The sequence below is a fragment of the Gouania willdenowi genome, chromosome 5 (assembly GCF_900634775.1).
Source record: "Gouania willdenowi chromosome 5, fGouWil2.1, whole genome shotgun sequence".
NCBI classification, from domain to species: Eukaryota; Metazoa; Chordata; class Actinopteri; order Blenniiformes; family Gobiesocidae; genus Gouania; species Gouania willdenowi.
The window spans coordinates 31,279,302-31,300,233 of record NC_041048.1 but is presented as its reverse complement, the minus strand read 5'-3'; the positions used below and the strand labels follow the sequence as shown (position 1 = coordinate 31,300,233).

At 37.1% G+C, this 20,932-nt stretch overlaps 1 protein-coding gene across 2 annotated transcripts in view; it reads left to right on the top strand.

Moving 5' to 3' along the window:
- cntn4 (contactin 4) overlaps positions 1–20,932 on the top strand; it is a 325,246-nt gene that overhangs the window by 118,862 nt on the left and 185,452 nt on the right. For both annotated transcript variants that reach the window (XM_028447019.1, XM_028447018.1), the window contains exon 4: positions 7,027–7,202. In XM_028447019.1, the coding sequence (XP_028302820.1) occupies positions 7,027–7,202 (176 nt within the window). The remainder of the gene's footprint in view (positions 1–7,026; positions 7,203–20,932) is intronic.

Genomic DNA, 20,932 nt, shown 5'->3' with positions numbered 1-20,932 from the left:
CATTTGTGTACAGTCCCATTTTTTAAATCGTGAGAGAATCATATCGCGAACCCAGAATTGTGAATCAAATCGTATCGGGAGTTGAGTGAATCGTTACATTCCTAGTAAGTGTGCTAATGTAAATCACAAATTCAGTACAATGAAACTATCAATACAATTCTTTTATTGAGGCACTTGATGCCCTATCAAGACACAGCAAAAATATTTTCGTTGTCCAAACAAGGTGATGCTTCAGAAAGGTCCACAAAGGTCCAGAGGTTGATGAATGTTATATCTAATGAGTGACAGAGAAAGATAATACTGAGAAGAGGGGCATTAGCAACATTTGGCTTTCAAGTGTTAACTGATTAAACAGCTGCACTGCGGGAACTCATCAATGCCAAGCTGTGAAAAGGCTTCATTTATATTTAAATGCTGGTCTCTTTAGATATGGAAGCAGTCCATATCTGCTAGTGATGCTGAGCTTTTTTACCATTTCTAACTTGGTCTAAATGGGTCTCCAAACCAAGGCTGTTCTTAATGAAACATTAATGCAGAAATTTTTGTTGCTCTCACTTAAATAAGCCTATGCAGTCCAGAGAAAATGCGACAAACCAAAGCCCCCACCATTTCCTTTCCACCGCTTTCATTGTGTATAGTAATAAGCCTCTAGTGAGTGTGCATCTACCTATGACGGAGCTGGAGAGCTGCCACGAAAGACCATTGTGTTGTAAATTTGGTCAATTTATAGAAAAACATCTGTAGAAAGGCTTTTTGACTGCTGCAGTTTCTCAATAACAATTTGCAGCAGCATGCGAGTTGCTCCAGTGTGGATTGGAGAGGAAATTTAACCATCTGACATTGTCTTCATTAATATCTGCTTAGGCTATTCTAGCCTTTCAAGTTAAATTAAGTGTTGAAAAGGCCTTTTTTAGTACATGGTATCATATTCCATTAATCATATTAAAAAGACTCATGCTGCCCTTGCCCTCCAGCTTTTGTGAACACCCCTTTTACTGTGTTTGTCATAAATCAACTCACAACATACTGAATACCAGTTGAGAAAAGGTTTACCCTACTGAGATTTACCAGGCTGTCACCAAGCTAATGAGTCCTCTTCACCAACTATGATATACTGTAAATCACCTATTGTTGGTGTGAAATATTATTCATTGTTTATTTTCAACATTTTATAATTATATGTCCTTATACTAAATATCCTTATATATCCAATAGCCCTAATATGAATTATCCATATACCAAACATATCCTTAAAGGTGCAGTCCGCAACTCTCAGATCCCTCTTTCCCCCTCCCACCCCGCTGCTCTCTTGCACTACCTCCAAACTTTCCAAAGTCCCTCCCTCAGAAGAGCTAACAAGCTAACGTTAGTCCGACAGCAACATCACAGTAATATAACATGCACTGTTAAAAGCATATTACTGCAGCGCATCTCTCTCTCAATGTGCACACACCAATCTAGCCGCAGCAGCAATGACACAGTGTCACTTACAACAGCTCATATGGAGGCTGCTGTGCGCACATGAACAACACATGGACTACAGAGTTCTCGTGTAACAATTACAAATCAAACATAATCTAAATCAAGCAGCAGTAATTACCTTTCAAGCAGGAAAGTCTCTACTTCATCTTCTACTTCTCCAGACCATATACTGTAAAAAAAAGACGGCGCTCCAGCCCCGGGAAAGGGGCGGGGACTGTAATCTTGTATCTAATTTGTTTTGCTTTAAATCAGCAGTAAATGTCATCTTTAATTAACTGCAACAACTGATCGTTTATCTTCTAAATGTAAAAGCTTTCTAATTAAAGACTAATGTTAGAAATAAACTTTGTGTGTATGTCTTTATCTCTTGATGTGCGACAGCTAATGTTTTGACTCTGACTATCAGAAATGTCTTACGTAACATAACACAAGAAGACACATGGCAAACCATGCGCCATCCCGCAGGGAGGAGGGACCAGAAAATAACTACTGGATAAAATGCTGAGAAAAATTACTTTCTGTGCTAAAATCGGCAATCCTGGGCCTAGATGTACTGTACTTAAGTACTTTTTTTGAGTACCTTACTTGAATACTGTTTTTGGGGATACTTCACTGGACTACATTTGAAAGACAATTATTGCACTTTTTACTCCACTACTTTTCTAAAAAGGCCCTCGTTATCGCTACTTTTTCTCACAAGTTTTTTATATTGTTTCAGTGGTAATGTGAAAGAAAAAAAAAAGTTTTCTGTTGATCCTTGTATAGTTTGACCTAATTTTACTACTAAAATTACCTACTGTATGTCATGCTTGTCAGTGCAAGAACAAATCAGAAAGAGGCGGGGCAAGTGTAATAGTATTGTTGTTTGAACAATCGCTTTAGCATATGAAACCCGAGAAGGACGAACATACTTTGCCTGTGCATCCGTGGTCGTATCTCAACAAGAAGTTATTCATATCATAAAAACAGTTATCTAATGCTAGCAATATAAAGTCTGGTTAGCTTAACAAAAAACACACCAACATTGCATCATTGGTTTTGTTTTTTGTTAAACACACCTCTTGATGCTCAAATGTTACTACGAGTAAGGAAAATGTATTTAACGTGATAACACAGTTGTTGGTTGAATTTGTTTTGCTCTACATTATAAAACAGTTGTATTGGTTTTTAGGACACGACTCAACAGCGTGAGGAGCAAAGCGCTACTATCAGGCACTGGGATCAAAACTGTGCTTTCGCTCACCATAATAGGCTCCATTGTTTTTATTTGTCTGATGTTGAGCCTATTGTACTGCTCATTGTTTTTTCGTAATAGTGATTTAGTTGATTTTTATGTGGTTTCTAAACACAAATGTAAATGTTATGGTTAGTAATGAAACACCAAACAATATTATTCAGTGGTAAAACTGTAAACATGTGGTTTACATCAGTTTTTTTTAATTGCACTTATGAGGATAAAACTGAAATACTTACAGTAAGTCATTTTGTTTATGCTATTACTTCAGTACTTTCACTAAAATAACATTTTAACTAAGATAATTGTACTTGTATTGAAGTAGTTTTTGACAATGAATATTTATTATTTAAGTTAAGTACTTTGTCCACATCTGCTTGTACCATATAATGCTGAATAAGATACACTACAGGAAATAGAATTTTACATCGTTCCTTTTGAGAGTGTGTCTTGCCTTCATGACACCGAATGGGCTATATGCACGCTTCACTTCCACGTTTGACCGTGAAAGAACTTCTGGCTCCTAACCCTACTGTATTATGACAAATTACTATAGTTTTCATATTAATCTCACGCAACTCAACAATAGCAGTAAATAGCAGCGGACATCTTATACATTTGCATAAGCTACTGGTCTTTCACTGACAACTGTTTTTCCTGTTTATTCAGAGTTGCTCCTCTTGTTTTATGTTAAAATAGGCGCTAATGCTACGTTGATACAGTAGCTACAGTTATGTTTTGATAGCATTTCATACCTTGTATAAAATCTAATGTCCTCGTCTGAAACAGCAAACCGTTCCAAGCCAAACTTGTTGCTGATCCATCTCCTCCATCTGTCATGGGAGCGCAGAGTTCTCCTTCAGGACCAACCCTATAACACTGAGGGCTAAGTGCAATGCACCCGGCGCAACAGACGAGCTGTAGTCGTCGTCAGGACATGGTACATTCATTTCCTCAGAGGAAAAGTCTAGTCATTCGCTTCCCTCCCAAACACCAGGACCAGGGGCAGGAAGGGAGTAATTATTCCTTTAAAAAAGAACGAGGACAGCTCCGACACCCTTGTGCATTTGATTGCTCCTTCATGTCAGGGTTAGGGGTTAGGGTTTATCTCTCCGGATGTTGATGATCCACTTTTTTTGAAGCTCATGCTCTTGTGGGAGCGTAAAAAAACTCAAAGCAGAACTACATCTAGCTGAAGCTGTACACCAAGAAATGCAACAGTGGTATCTCGATCTCCTCTTGTTTGGAAGGTGAACTTCCTCCTTTTGGATGTCATTGTGTAGAAACACAACCACACCAACAGGCACAATAAAACGAAAATGTGAAAAACATGTTTCAAAAGTGTGACGGCTCACTTCTCCACTGTTTTGACTGTCCGAAAGCAGTAACAGGAAATACTTAATTGGTCTTATTTTCAACTGGAAATACATCACATCTAGCTGTGCATATAGCCCATCTACCTATAAAAGCAAGGAATGTCTGTGTGTGTGCGTGCGTGTGTGTGGAGCAAATATCTCCCCGACGTGGTGCAAGTTTGACCTGAAACTTGGTCAACGGGTTCCAAATACTTCAAGTGTGTGTATCTGTTATTTTGGAGTAATTTGGTAATTTCAAAATGTTTATTTAAATTTTATTTCACTTCTGGACAGCCCCGAAATGAAACCTATTCAACTTTTGACCTTGGGGTGTGAGGGGGCGCTAGTGCACCATCTACATCTATCGCCACTTCCAGTTCCGGGTTCATGACGTTTGTTTAGATTAAATAATAAAAAAAAAAAACCGAGGTCAATATTAAAAACGTTTTTGTACCGCTAAAAGTAATTTGAGTTAATATTTCATGGTTATTTAATATTATTCCCGTGATTCCAAACTTACTTTAAATCTCGGGTCAAGACTTCACTTCCTCCTTCATCTCCATGAGTGTGGGCGGTGGCTGTGCTGACGGTCGTTTCTTCTTATATTATTCTATGTGCTAAGAAAGATGCTAGCAGCTACAATGTACAAAAACACACACACACACACACGACTGATGCTCGTACGTGCGTGCACTACATCGGGATGTACATGGAGAACGCACACAGAGCCGTTGAGAGAGAGTTGCGACTTTGGTGTTGCAAAATGTTTATTTTTCCTGGTACTTTCGGGTCTCTCTCTCCCTTTTTTACACACACACACACACAGTATTATATTATCTCTATCTAATCGTACTACTACCGCATTATTGTTGTTGCTATTCTTATATTATTCTTTTTTGTATTATTCTTTTATCTTATAGTTACTGGTATTCTCATTGTATTATTATTATTATTACCTTATTATTTTATGTTGTTATTGTTTTTATGGTATTATAGTTACTGGATTGTCATTATATTATATTGTTATTGTATAATTTTACTATAGTAATAAAGTTATTGCTATTCTTATAATTATGATTATATTCTTTTTCATTATTAATATATATTTTTTATTATAGTTACTGGTGTTCTCATTGTATTATTACCATTGCTATATTATCATTATATTACCTTATAATTATTTAATATTGTTTATTATTAATATTGTTTTTAGTGAATTGTTATATTATTTTGTTATTGCAATTATTACCATTAATATCATTACAGCATTACTTTTATTACTATTACTACTTTCACTATTAATATTATATCCCTATCAACATATTTATTATTATCAGGGCTCTACACAAACTTATCCAGTGGTGGCACTGGTGTGACAAACTTTCTCTGTTAGTCGAGGGGTTGTACAGCATAGACATACATGCTGATGAATAGTTGACTTAACTGGTGTACCGTAGTTACCGTGTCTCTCTTAACAACCTGCGACGGATTATGTGCAAGAAGCTCGCACGTATGTGTGATAGATAACGCACGGAGGAGATGGCTGGCACACACACACACAAACACAGTTTTTATAATAAAAATATACTAAATGAGTAAAATAAAACTCAAAACTAAAGAATATTTATACAAAAAGTACACAAAATGACAACAGAAATGCATTAAAATATACAAAAAGGCTCCAAAAACACACAAAATGACTCCAAAAAACATATATTACAGAAAAATACACCAAACAACAAAAAACATATGAAAATGACTCAAGATACACAAAACTAAATATTTATACACAAAATAACAACATAAATGCACGAAACGACACAAAAAAATAAAAATAAAAAAATACACAAATAGATTCCAGAATCACACTGCAATGGCAACAAAAAAAAACAATAATTATACAAAAAAAGCTAAAAAAGACAACAGAAAGATACAAAAATACACATAATGACTCCAAAAACATACATTACAGAAAAATACATCGAATATAAAAATGAGTAACAAAAACAATAATTATACAAAAAATGCACAAAAACACAACAGAAAGATACAAAAATACGCAATTATACCCTTATGCTCCCACATGAATGCATACTTTCGACGGGCACTGTACTAGTTGGCATAATAAGCTGAATACAGACAGCCGAACAGCAAACAGCTTTGCTCAACTCCTGTCTGCTGTTGGAAAAAAAGCTTTTGTAAAGCTCCTTTCTTTTCAATTCAAATCCTCTTTTTTTTACCCCAATGAAATAAAAGGTTCCTTTTCACTGCTGAGCCTGAAATCAGTGAGACAAAATTAGAAAAATCCAAGCTTTAGAAATGCATTACTTTTTTACTCTGGACCCTGTTAATCTAGTCTTAATTGTCTGTTCTTGAATACAATAGAATTCAGCTACTGTGTTTGTTTATCTACATCATAACATGTTACACCTATTTGGTTTAGCTTGAATAGTTATAATGTGGGATTGACTGGTTTTCTTCCGTCTACCTGTGTTGCAGTAAGGTGTCTGAGAGTTTGTTGCTGTTTCAAGTAAATTACAGCCTTCGTTGATCACCCAGAACACCAATGATAATTGTGTGGACAGGTCTAGAATGTGCAAGTGTGATGGCTAGCTCGAAGGCATTTGTTTTAATTGTCAGGGTGTAATGATTAAGCAGGGTTTTTATGTGCTCCGACTCGTGCTGTGGCAAGATAGATGGCCCACAATGCTTTCTGCTCTCAGGAAGTCAAGTCCTTGGCACAACAGTGGCTCACTGCTGCTTAGATTAACACTAACCTAGAGGGCATGGATTCCTTGTCCTCTGCGATGTTTTCCCCTTCTCAACAATCAAATGCACGGTTATAATGTTCTTCTGTTGGTACACTGAATTATTATTGCCTTAGTCACACAGAAAGAGTCGAATTTGATTCCTCACTCATGCTTATTTTCTTTTCTGTTTATTTTTCATACCTAGGTGGAAATTAAATGGCACAGATATCATTCCCAAATCTGGATCTCACTACAGCCTTTCTGGAGGCAACCTGAGAATCAGCCATCTGAACAAAGACCAAGACGCTGGAACATATCAGTGCCTCGCCTCAAACTCTTTTGGGACCATCGTGAGCCGAGAGGCCAGTCTAACCTTTGCATGTAAGTCTATTTTTCTCTTTTCTTTCTCTGGGCATATTTTTTGTAGCTTTGCAGCTTCCACTGGAATAAAAAAAAAATAGCAGCTGGAAAAATGTTAACATGATGAGCAGTGGGAGACTTATTGGGGCTGTTTGTTCCCTCTAAGTACTCACTGGAGTTTACACACATCTCTGTAGATTAAATACCAAGAGTAGAAAGAAAACATAATACTGCATGTGAGAGCTCGCAGTAAAAATGCGATTGGAGTGAAACTACTTAACAATTGCTGTGGCTTCTTTGGCCTTAAAAGGATTCCAAGTGTCCCATAAACCTTAAGAAAGTGTTCAAGAATATTCAGACCTTGTTGGAAGTTAGTCATATTGAAAGCAATCTCAAATGACGACAATGTTGTGTGGGTGTTTTTTCTATTTTATAAAGGACTTCATTTGGACTGACAAAGTGACCAAAAAAAACAAACACAAGGGGACCAAATATAATATGGGAGTCATCGTAAAAGAACTGGTCAAGTACATGTATAAATGAAGGGTTCTTGTCAGCGCTGTGGAGTGTAAGGGCCCCCTACGGTGTCATTTTAATTCCCTACGATGCGTTTCATCCAGCGTAGGGATTTTTTTTCTGTTGTTTTTATCATCAGTACCGTTGCAACATGATACCTTATTTTAATTTCAAAAGCACGTCTTGGAATCAGTCTTTTCAATCAAATGTTATTTCTTGTCTATACAGTCTCTGAGTATTCATTGTGGATGACCTATACCAAACCTCTCTAACTACATTCATCATGACCCTTCACCAATTCAACAAATAACAGGCAGTAATATATATATATATATATATATATATATATATATATATATATATATATATATATATATATATATATGGTTGAAAATCACACAAATAACAGTGAAAATTGAACTATATTAATAAGGTTTAATTGAACTCTTTTGCAACATCAAAACTGTTAGATAAAATGCTTTTTTTTACAACTATTGTAGAGCTCATTTCAGTCTTTCTTGATGATGAATGGCTTGATAGGTCTTGAGTGTAACTGAGAACCTCTGGCCTTCATCTTCCTCAAGCTGCAGGGAGTCAATAAGTGCCCTCCTGTGAGCAGCAGTTATTGGACAGCCGTAAATGATGACATTAACAGTAAGTGAGTGATGCTTCGCTCTGATTAGATTCTGAGGTTTAGCATTTCAGGACAAGGCCACCGATATGTCTCAGGCCATTTGTTTTGTCCTTTGGACCAGTCAGAAGTCAGTCCACCATCCAGCTCTTCTAGTGGATTTTCACTATGATGGAATAACAGTTCCATCAATTGTTGGGCTGTGACCTTACCAGCCTCCAGTTGCTGTTGCAAAGCCCGTGTGCACGAAGGGTCGAGTGTCATCCGTCTTCTTTATCACTCTTGGTATGGCTTAATTAACTCCACAGCTTGATGGAATTGTGAAGGTTCATTGGGATAATTTAAAGGGCAACTGGTGTTGTTGGATATTGTCATGTCATTTCTTTTAACAATTTGGGGCACATACAGTATGCATGGGTCGCTTTTGCAATAGCTAACTCACTACAAGAAAATATGTTACTATTGTAAAACTGTATTTCTCTGTTTACAGCAAACTAATTATTTAGTAATTAGTTTTGCCTTCAATAGGAACCTCTACCGATGGTTAAAGGTTGAATAGGATTAGTAAACTAAATGTCCTCCCTTCACTAAGACATGGTATTGACAGAGTAATTTGTTTTTCCTTGAATAAAGTTAGAAAAAGACAGACATATTTTTTTGTCGTACGTTTAAAAGTCAGTCACCAAAGGTGATGTGGACCAAAACTCCTATCTCAATATTTTTCTCAATATGGCGGTAAACTATATAAATCTCAATATTTTTACCTCAAATTCTTCACCAGAAAGACAATTCTGGGTTAAATTTGCTCATGTAAAATGCCACACAGACACATTTATTAACATACAGCTTCACAATATGTCCTGCTTTTGGTTTTTTCTTCTTTAAGGGACAGCACGTGTGAGTGAGTTCCATAGTGTGGCTTGTTCAGAGGAAGGTCTGGGTTAGGATGCACTCAGCAATCCATCAAATCGTGCTTATCATGCTTTTCCTGAAAATGACTATTTTAAGACAAAATAAGCTATAAAATAAAAAAAAAATTATCGTTATAGGAAATTAGAGTTGAGCCGGATACTCGGCTGAAACGAATATGCGCTACGGATAAAGCACTTTTGCCGAGTCTGAGTATTATACGAGTAATACGAGTTAATATCTGTGCTGGAATTGAATGAAAATCATCATTGGATAGGTGACTGTGTCTGCAGTTCTGTGTCAGTCGTAGTGTTCCTCTACCCTCTACACACAGACATGTGTTGCTGTCTGATTGTGTCCCGCAGCAGCTCCGGTCTGCTTGTCTCACTCACTGACAGCTCTCTCTCTCCCTCAGTCACTCAGGTTTGCGGATCTTTTCGGTTAAAGTTTAGGTTTTTTTCAGCTTCAGGTTTGTTTTTTTTTGGTTTGTACTTACCTATTACCGTAGAGTTCTGGTAAACGTGGGTTTGTTCAGAGTGTCTGACACTTTGTTGCTGTATTTCATAAAAACAAAAAAGGTAGTAGTGGTATAAATATTACAAATGAATTAAACTACACACACACACAGACACACATACGCACACACACATACACACACACATATACACACACACCTGTTGTGGAAAAAAAAGAACAGAAGGAGAAAAAAAATCACACTGATCATAAAAAAAAATAAATAAAAATAAGTAAAAAAAAAAAAAGTTATGTTGAGTATGAAAACTGTTCATTACATTTTACAACCGCATGTGTTGTATTCATTGTTGCAAAACTTATTTTGTAAATAGTTTGTTTGCTATCGTGATCAAAACCATTGATCTGAAGCTCAATGCTGACGCTGTCCTGTAAATAGTTTTTTAATCAGCAATAAATATAACAATTTTTGATCAACCTATATCAATTGCATGCTTAAAATAACATACCGGTTTAAGTTCGCCCATTTCAAGACAACCCGACTCACTTCCGGGTTAAATCCCGCCCTCTTCAGGGTTAAATCCTGCCCACTTCTGAGTGCAGGTACAGATAATTCATATTGTTAACAGATACAAATACAGATAATGCTGTACTTGCTCATCCCTATCGGCAATATTGCAATTTTTTGGAACGCCAAAATAGAAATCTCAATATATTGACCAGGCCTAACCAAAGCAATCCAACCATCAGATAGGTGTTATTTGGACATCTATCTATACTCTCCATAGAATTAACACTGAAATATGTTTATGGTCATGAAAGTATTAGTCCTACTGGTGTGAGATAAAAAAAAAAATGTAAATATATAATTAAAAAAGATCTAATTTGGCAGGCAGTGTCTCAGTAGCCTTTTCCCTGTTTAGCCAAAAAAAAAAAAAAACATTAAAAAAAATGATATTAATGGAAAATATTAGTGTAATTTATAAGGTATAAATAGAAAACAGAATAAGATTAATAATTCATCCTTGGATTATTGTATGTGTAACCATTTTCCATCAAAGTATGTATAACTGGGTTCTTCATGGTTAACTTAACTTTTACTGGTAATTAGCCCTGTTCAGAATTAGATTGTGATCATGACACTTGAGTCTTTGTCCTCTCACACTTTCCTTAGGCCATGTGATAATTAAAGCTGTCAGAATAAAAATGTGAACCGTAAATTAAAACATCTTCAACACGTGAAAGGTCAAAAGTCAAATGAACTAAGAGACTGTTAGGTCCGTAAGGACATGGGTTGAGAACCGGAGGGTCGCCGGTTCAAGTCCCGGTGCGGACCAAAAATACGAAAGTTGTTCTGGTAGCTGGAGAGGTGCCAGGGCACTTCTTGAGCTCTGCCGAGGTGCCCTTGAGCAAAGCACTGAATTCCAACACTGCTCCAGGGACCGCAGATGAAAAACAGCCCATAGGCTAATTCTGGCATATTTACACAAATGTTTATTAATATTCACTGTCCCTATAATAATAAAAATCAAGCAAATAAAATTTGAAATTAATTGTTTCTTTATTGTCAGTGCACAAGCTGTATATTCTTTGAAATGGATGCCACAGACCCTGTCCTGCTGCTGTAAATACTCATTAGTGAACAGAAAAAAGTTTGTTTACAGCAAACTCACACCGGATGCCTTGTTTACTTTTGTTTATCACTGTTTGCTTTAAGAGGCAGTAGCCAACTTCAGGAAATAACTAAGTCTAAATTACCCCAAAACAGTATGCAAGTCTAATTTGGGTGATATTAATGTTTAAATGTACATAGGTGGTTAGAGAACACAGAAAAACAAATAGAATTTATGATGGTAAGAATTCATATCAGCAAACGCAGTTAAGGAAATGTCCTGCTGAGGTAATGGTGAAAACTTGTATACACATTGTTTGAAACTAAGGATATCTGAATCACCGTTAAAGTGTTTTTTTTCTTTCAACTAGAGAAACTCAGTCTTTTGTCTCAATTTATTGAAAAATATGTTTTGTTTTTTTTAATCTTTTGTCAGTTAATGCATTCAACCAAGTATCAATCTCAGAAAACTATGCAATCAATCTAGTTAAAAATGTGCACATACTTACGTACTCATATATATTTTTTTTTTCTGATAGCAGTGGCGTCATTCAGCCGGCTAGTACTTTCTTCCAGAAAGCAGGAAATAGTTATGGAGTGATCTGGATGAGACATCCACCAGTTCTGAGTTGTTGAAAACTTTGCCTCCAAATATCACATTTCTAGCGTGTTCATTTTTTGGGTCTGTTTCAGTGACAGAGTGTTGAAGCCACTGAACACAACTGAATGAACCAAAATCTAAGCTCTGTACCATTATGTGAGCAGACTGTCTTATCGTTCAAATATGTTTTATATTACTTTTGTACAAGCACTAAGTGACCGTGTACATTTAAGGTCAATGTTTCTTTCAAAGGGGACCTGTCATGAACTTGAATCTTGAACAAGATCTATCTAAAGATTGCTTATAAATCAAATAAAGGTTCAGTCACATAATGTTCGTCATAAGTCTTTGTTAAGCAACTATGGTTATACTTACCTGCTTCTCTGAAAGGCATGGTCAATGTCCTGTGGTCTCCTTCAAGTGCTGGTAGCGGCGCTCTGGCAATTTGTCTGATTAACAGTATTTGTTAAATAATTATACAATGTGTTCTGAAGTTATTTGAGTCCTGACTGCGAATGAGAACTTACTCGTTGGTCATCGTCAGATAGTGGTCCTTGAAGGTACGGACGGATCATTCTGTCAGTGAACACCACTTTGTGTAGATGTAATGCAGCTGTCTAAGCAGTGCGCTAAAGTTCCTGTTCTTTACAACTGTAAGACTCTGTATGAGTTCTCATGACAGAACACAGCCTGCATCTGACCATGCCTTTAAATCACACATGTCTGGTGGCGATATAATCACTAGATTGTAATGACATACTCCTCTCACAAGCAGTATTCCTCTCTGGCTTGAATAAATACCCATTTACATTTATTTCATCATAGTTACGAGCCATGTTTTTGATTTCTGCAACTCTGTCGAGCTACAAAACACCATCTGTTTACCCAGAGCAGCTAAATCAGAATCTGTTTGTGGGTCTTCACTTTTAGGTCTATCCCAATGAAGGAAATTGTTCAGAAAAGCACTTTAAAGGTGTTTTTGAAGGAATGTGCATGCATTTTTAGTGCTAATACATAAAACATTTGAAGACTGATATATGCTAGTGATTGAGGGTATAACGAGTAATCCATTAGATTGATTAATCAATGTATATTCCTACAATCCAATTATATCAAAGGTAGCGTTAGCATGTTTGCATTAGCTCTGCAGAAGCCTCATGATAACTATCATGGTAAAATGAAAAGTAGCCACTGCGCATTTAACCTGAACAGATCTTGGTTGCACTTATTATTTTTTTTGTTGATATTATTTTTCTGGAAAAAAAAAAGCAGAAAAGTCAGGTAAACCTAATATGTATTTTTTTTTTATTGAAAACATATTGAGTATTGAATATGAGAGCAGAAAGGTTAACATACTGTTAAATCAAACCGAAGTGCTGGTTGAACTTTATTCAAATGAAATGTGAAAACATTTACCATTAAATGTTGTTTACTTGTTTGTCTATAATTTATAGACGATTCCCTTACAAGAAACAGGAATCTATTAAAGCTCACCTGCACTGTACAGTATTTAGGTATTTTTTTCAGCCACACTAATTGAATTGTTATTTTGGCTCAAACGTTAGCTCGTAAGTTGATTTCAAGTCACTTAATCGTTTCGGATTGAATCTTTCTAAATTAACCAAGATCGTCCTTGAAATTCGGCAACAATGAATCGTTATTCAAATTTAATCGTTGCTAAAACAAATTGTTACACCCCTACTTGTGATGCCCTGAAAATTTGACCACCGTAAATGTTTGAGGAAACACTTTTTGCACCAAAACAACGTGCCCGAAAAAGGATGTTGCGATGACTCGAAAACATCACGGTCACCATACGATGTCTGGATACGGACAGGGAGCAGAGCAGCTGCATCCCAACCCATCTGAGCCTTAAAGTGTCTTCTAAGCAGAGGTTGTGAGATGGAGCGAAAACAATGAAAAGTTCACTCAGTGATTTGAGTTTTTGTAGCTCCGTGTAGCACACTGCTTCCACTCCTGACGCGCGCCTCAAAAGAATCCATTCTACACGTCGGATTCATGAATTTGGCTTCAGAATCAGTCAACGCACGTTTTACAGAGATCTATTCAGATCCTCTGGATTTCATCGCGACTGTATTTGATCTGCGTCAAGATTATAACTTGGACGTGGAAATAAGCAGCGCCCAAAGTAAATTATCCACGGCGCGTTGGATGCAGAGAACCCGTTTGGAGAAGGAGAAAAGGGCAGGAGGAGAAGATCAGAGACAGTGGGAGACTGTCAGGAACAGACCACTTTGATAAAGCAGAGAAGATGCTTTTCATCAACAACTTAAATGGGTCATTCTCTGTCATTTCACAAATAGCTCACGTACTTTGGTCTCAAAAAATTTTGATATATAGGCACACTGTACATTTTTAGTTTGACCGGGTCAATTATTTTTGAGGCTTATATCTCAGGAACTACCGTACACCACATAGGAAAATGAAATTTGGTATAGTTGTACAGCCCCACCTACTCTCTCAGAATATACAAAAGTATCTGCTAAACATCTGGTGGACATGCCAACTCTTCAAAATTGGAAAAAAAAAAAAAAGCTTGTCTGGGTTTCGGACTTGAACAGGTTTGGGCCTTCAATAAACAACGTTGTAATCCTCAACTCCCTGTAATTATATCAGCTTTGAGCTGTGTATATAGACTGTTCAAATCACTAATGATTAGTCAGATATATGCATTGGTTCTTGGGTGACAGTCTCTCAAAATCCAAAAATATACTTTTTTTTACTATTTTCATTGGCCCATAATGTAGTTCCTGAGGTATTAGAAGCTGAAAATGGAAGAAAAATAAGGACACACAAAAATCGACACATACCCCCCTCACTAAATTGTCCATATGTCCAAAAGTACCATATTTTGCGGCGTTTAGCAGCGTCAGGAGGCAGAATATGACTGATAGTCATTTCTGCAGCAGAATGAATGAACTGTAACAGCCACTAAACATCAAGGTGAACTGAACATTCAGAAACCAGCTTCAGATAATGTGGTGAAAGTGAAGTTGAAGCTTTAACAGCTTTATTAACTCACGTGGGAGAGAGTGACAGCAGAAGTCATACATCTGTTGAACATTTGTTTTTTTTTATATATAAAATAAGATTGCTGATTGTTTAAATACAAATAAAATACCTGTAATAAATGGAAGTTTGGGGAGCGGTGTGCACGTATGCATTAACATGATCTCTGCTGAGGAAGATGGTGCACGGGGAGCAGACGAAGCGCTGTATCAGTCTGCTTCAATTAAAAAGTACCATAAAAAGCTGTAAATGGACTGATATCTAGACGCGGGACAGTGAGGAGGTGATTTCATGTGAAGATGGAAACCCGTTCGTTGAAACTGAACAGAATAAGCTGCAATACACGGAAACCTCTGTTAACAGGAGTACAGCAGCCCGCCTACCTGCCCGTTCGGATTGGCCGAGTTGTTTGAAGGGCGCCCTCATCAGCCAATAGGGTGCGGCCTATTTGATGGTGCGCCCTTTCCATGGTTTTTTTCTTGGAAAATTACAAAATTATTGGAATGCGGCCAATACAGCGGTGCCTTCGATTACCCGAAAAATATTGTATTCATCCAATCAAGCTAAAAACTACAGTGTGCCAATTGAATTGTTTGGAAAAACTTGGTAAAAATTTCAGAATTTTTTCAGACTGAAGTGCGTGGGATGACCTGAAAATGTGTTGAAATGACATAGAATGACCTAAATGCACTTTGTGTTTTTGATGAGAAAACACATTTGATTATTCTATCATTCAGCAGCCCAGCCAGTTAAAGGCCTGTATTATTGAATGTACACATTAATGGGGTCAAGTTAAACAGTTTTAGAATTTAGTATTTTCGGTTTTTATTCTGGTGCACCCCTAGTATATATAGTATACCATTTAATGTAATTTATCAGGGCAGAATCAGTAAAAACTCAGAAACACATTATTTGAAGAGAAATTAACCTACATCTAGTCCATTGATAGTGAACACCCATAGTAATAAAACACATTGTGTGACGTATCAATAGTTTGTGCACCAAATAGAAAAACAAACTGACCATATGTTTATGTTGTCAATACCAGTTACATCCATTGTAAACTTTCATTACTTTTCATGTTTGCTACAATTTGTACTTTAAAAACAAGAATTCTTCATTCTTCAGTATAAAGACATTTAGAGATTGGAATTACAGCCTCAAACTATGAAGAGCTGGGCCCACACCAGTTAGAGTACACAGCTTTATTTTCATGCAAGTAATGTTTTTCCAGCAAGTGCTGCAGGAGGAAGAAATCATTCCTCCATAATGGAAGTGCAGGGGGTATGCAATCTCCATGGTACATCTCTGTCCTACTCACCTTCTCTGAGTAGCTACCTGACCACCCGGCAAATGTTTTCTCCCAGACAGCAGAGAGGGCAGATGTCAACAGATTTACACTAGCAAACAAGATTACATTTGATGCTGTTGCAAATCTACAAGTCTCTGGAACTATTTTTTTTCTTTCTTTTACAACTTCACTTAAACCATTCAGTTTTAAAACAAGCTACAAGCTGCAGAGGAAAGACAGAGGGGAGAGAATACAGATAATAGGAATGATTGAACAGTTTGATGCTAGAAACGGGGGTTTTTATATAGGCTACATGGTTTGCAACAGTGTGGATATTGTTGACTAAAGGTTTTTGTCAATAGCTAATTCAAATTAATTTGAAAAATACATGAAAGTGAAAACTATAATTTCTTCACATGGGACGAATCTAATCAGAATTAATATGAACAGGATGTCTTGTGCATTGATCACTTCAATTATGTTTGTGTGTATGTAAACATTATTACCATCCCATATTAGGTTGATAAATTGTCATTAAATCTTTAAAGAGTAACTAAACCCCAAAACCACTTTGCATTTGTCTATGAAGTCGTGCTGTTGATTGATTCTGGTTCAACTCTTAACATTTTAGTGAAAATATTTGAATTTGGCATATTTTGTTGTTAAATGTCAGAGTGACTGCTCTCTATTGGTTGAAACCCAGCTAATACAATTGATTTTGAGAAAAAGATCACGGGATGTTATGGGACCACAAACAAGCACTGTTAGCCCCGCCCCTTTTATAAAAACTAGCACCTGTGGGCTCTACAATCTGTGGTGAGTAGGTTGGATTGAGAGAAGAGTGAATAGAAGTATATTGAGTAATGAGTAGCTAGCTAACAGCATAAATTGTACATTGGAGATTTTATAGTATAGAGTGGGCGTGTCTTAACTGCTGCAGGAGCCCCGCCTATAGTCAAGGCATTTTTTTTCATTTCCATCCTAGTGGCAGGTCAAGAGAAAGCAGGGGTTTAGTTACTCTTTAAAAAATGCATACACTTTGCAACAGATTTAGTGGATTTAGCCTTAACCAGAGCCCACCCACCTGCACTGGAGGGGTCAGGCTAGCACAGGGACCAATGGCCCTAGTGCGTCCTAGCCGTAGCGACACCCCCTATGCCGTGCAAAGAACACCTAGCCCAGATGGAGATGCAGTCAATGGTTGATGTTTAAGGCATTTCTTTACTTTCAATTAACCAATGTGTTTATTTGCTATTATGAGGGCCATAAAGATAGGCTCCAGACAGTTTGTCTGAAGGTCAAACACTGTCAGTGTAACGGCTGCGAACTCTTCAGCCACCCGTTAATTGAAGACAGGACTCAGCTTGGAGTTGATCACTTTACTGTGACAGACACAAAAATGTACTTACTTTTAAAAGCAGCACACCTGGCTCCCCTCATCAGCACAGTCACCGCACTGCACGATTTTAAATATACACAGGATATAACTTTGTGACTCCCCAAAATGTACATTAACAATTGTTGTTTGAACACATTACAATAACAATTATATATAATCACATTGGTGTCAGTGGATGGAGTAAAATGCACAAATACATTTTACATGTATAAAATAAAATAAAACATACGTGTGACAGACACAAAAATGTACTTTCTTTTAATGTCTTATTAAAAGCAGCACACCTGGCTCACTACAGAAGCAAATAGCACAATAAAATGGCTGCTCAATATATATAACGTGATAATGACGTTAGCAGACTTCACAAAAGTACTAAAACCCAAAATTAGCTCACAAATTAAATTCAAAACAGGTCCATAACATTACAAAACATAATCTTAACAACATATTGAGGTATCAGACAACCACAGTTGGCAAAAAAAAATAAAACATAAACTCCCCTTCGCAGAGGTACCACCTACCCTAATCAGCACAGTCACTGCACTGAGAGGGAGGAAGAGAAGCTGCTGCGGATAGCATGCGCAGGAGCAGTGTGCTTTACAAAATAAAATGAACGATAAAATTCACATAAATAATTTAACCTGAAAAACAAGTGCATTGTTTTATATCTGTTACATCAGGTCTCCTGTTAAACATAAATATGGAATAAGTGGAATCATGCAGTCCAAAATGAAGGAAAACTTCTGAATAATCAATTGCCCAAATTTCTCGAAAGCAGAGCCACAAGGCATATGAAGTGTCAGCAGTTTTATGAGTGCATTCAGAGCAGATTTCAAAGAACATTTTATGCATTTCTGTTGGGTGATGTGTGTTACATACTGTAAATAGCCTAATATTGAATTAATTGCAGATTTGTGTTTTTGTCATCCTAAAGGTGTCAGCATGAATTTGGGCCCTTAAATCAGTGTCATTAGTAATTTAGATCAGTGTCTCATTTAAAATGGGTATAGGTGCACAGAGTTGGTGCTGAGTGTGCCTTGGAAATTAGCTTTTGTTTTGTTAAGATACTGCAGAATTAGTCTGATAACTTATATGACAAGCAACACATATATCTATATTTTCACTCAGCAGTGATGGCCATAGCAGCTTGTTTGGCCTGTTGTGTGAATCATTTGGAACTATCTTAAAGGATGGACCCTCAGACCTGATGTTCTTTCAGTTTGATTGACAGGTGGCAATGAAAATCTGAGCAAAAAACTCTAAGACACATATTTCACAATGTTCCAGTGTGGCTTCAAATGGTCACAACCTCCCAGCATGCATCACCAATATGTGGGAAGGCATGGATAAGATGTATATGATTATTTATTTACTTTATTACCACAATAATATGAGGGTTGTGTGAGGAGAGAGTATATTCCAAAATAAATCTTGAGTAGATGAAACTCAAAAATACCAAAACAGACCAACAAAAACAGCAAAACTCCAAACCCAAAAAGTGAAAATCAAAACGCGCAAAAATCAAACATACTCACTGACAAAACTGACAAATTATTCTGACTAACTGGAGACTATGAATAGTAGAATAGAATATTGTTGTGGTATCATTTCTAAAGAGGGATATTGACGTCGTTGTGTTGCGTTTAGTTGTTCACATTCACTGAATATTATTTGCTGATTTCGCTCATTCCTCCCTTGCTGCTGGAGCGCAGGGAACAAATATGACTGCGTGGTTCAGTCAGGTCCGCGCTCCACGCACGGGCCACCCGGTCTGGTCTGCAATGCTGTAAATGTTCTGGTTATGTTCCACTTGTGTGTATTCAGTGGTTAACTGATGCTGAGATTTTCCATGGCCGAGAAGGCATCATGGTTACGTGCAGCTTTCTCTGCCAATGTGTGTCTTTGTTTACATGTGTTCTGAGTGTTGATTGGCTGGGAGCCTGGGGAAAGGGCGGGTGTAAACGGGGAAAACACTAGTGAACAATTCTGTTCCCACGGTAGTGTGAGTGTATGACGGTGTAAAACGGTTCTTTGTGTGTTTGATTGTTTATTTTTGGCGTGTTACTACGACATCCATTAAAGCCTGTAAAACTGTGATCACGGCTCGAGTCACGTCATTACAATACTTTTTGGGCTGCAGTGAGTGTATGCGCCCCCCCCCTTCCCCAAGGCACCGGGTCGGGCTCGAGTTGGGTCGGGCTTTATGCCCGAGGCTCAGGTCGGGCTGGATTTTTTGGGCCCGATCTAAACTCTAAAACTAAGTGCAAACAGAAACACAATAAAAACCCAACTGAAACAGGACCCCACCAAGGTTTGAACCAACAACCAACAGGATAGCAAGAGTAAACCACAGAAACTCTCCACGGCTCTAGTTTAGCTTACATGATGAATCAACACAAAACTCACCTCTGCTGAAGTGAAAACTGGACAAAAAACCCCAACCAACCTCAGATCAGGACAAATAGGTGATATCTAACACATGAATGGATGTGGAATAATTTGGATTATACACTAATAGTAATACACAAGTAAATATTTGAAGAGAGCATTTTGTCCCTTAAATTGACCAAAGATCAGGCAAAGTAACTGTTCACTCTAATTTGGGCCAATACAAAATGACTTCTTAGCAAAGGAAATTTCCACTGGCAGTTGTCATGGTTTCAATGATAAATGGATTCAATTTTTTTTAGAATGGATGTGATTGGTTAAAATATGATTTGAATTAAGTTTCAATAATATCAATTCTATTTAGCAAGGAATCTACATTAGTGTTTGCAGCTGTATTTGCAGTATTATAGGAGAGAACAAAGGCAGAGCGTCTGAGCAAAGTCACAAAAAAGCATCACATAATCAATTTTAATTGCAGCCAGTCCATTCCAAAAATATAAAGGCTAAATGTAGCCATTGCAAACTGACTTAAATGCCCTTCAATAGAACAACAGAATCAAGTTTTACTCATAGCAATACTTTACAGCTCTTACAAGAGGCAAAGAACTACAGAGGCCATAAAGGCCAAACAGGAGCTAGAAGCTACACAGGCTACACAGGAGCAATCACGTTAAATGACTGCTGCCCTGAATGGCTGCCAAACAAGCTTTAAAAATTGCTGGTGGTTAAGAACTGGATTGGCCTCTCTTACAGTAATGGCCGAACCTTAGGGAGAGCAGAGCTTACATCAGAGCTAATATTATCACCGCTGTAATTCATAAGAATGATAATGTAAAAAAAATAATTGTGAATATATTTTAATTATACGTTATTTATATTAGGGTGTTTATCCTCATCAACAGA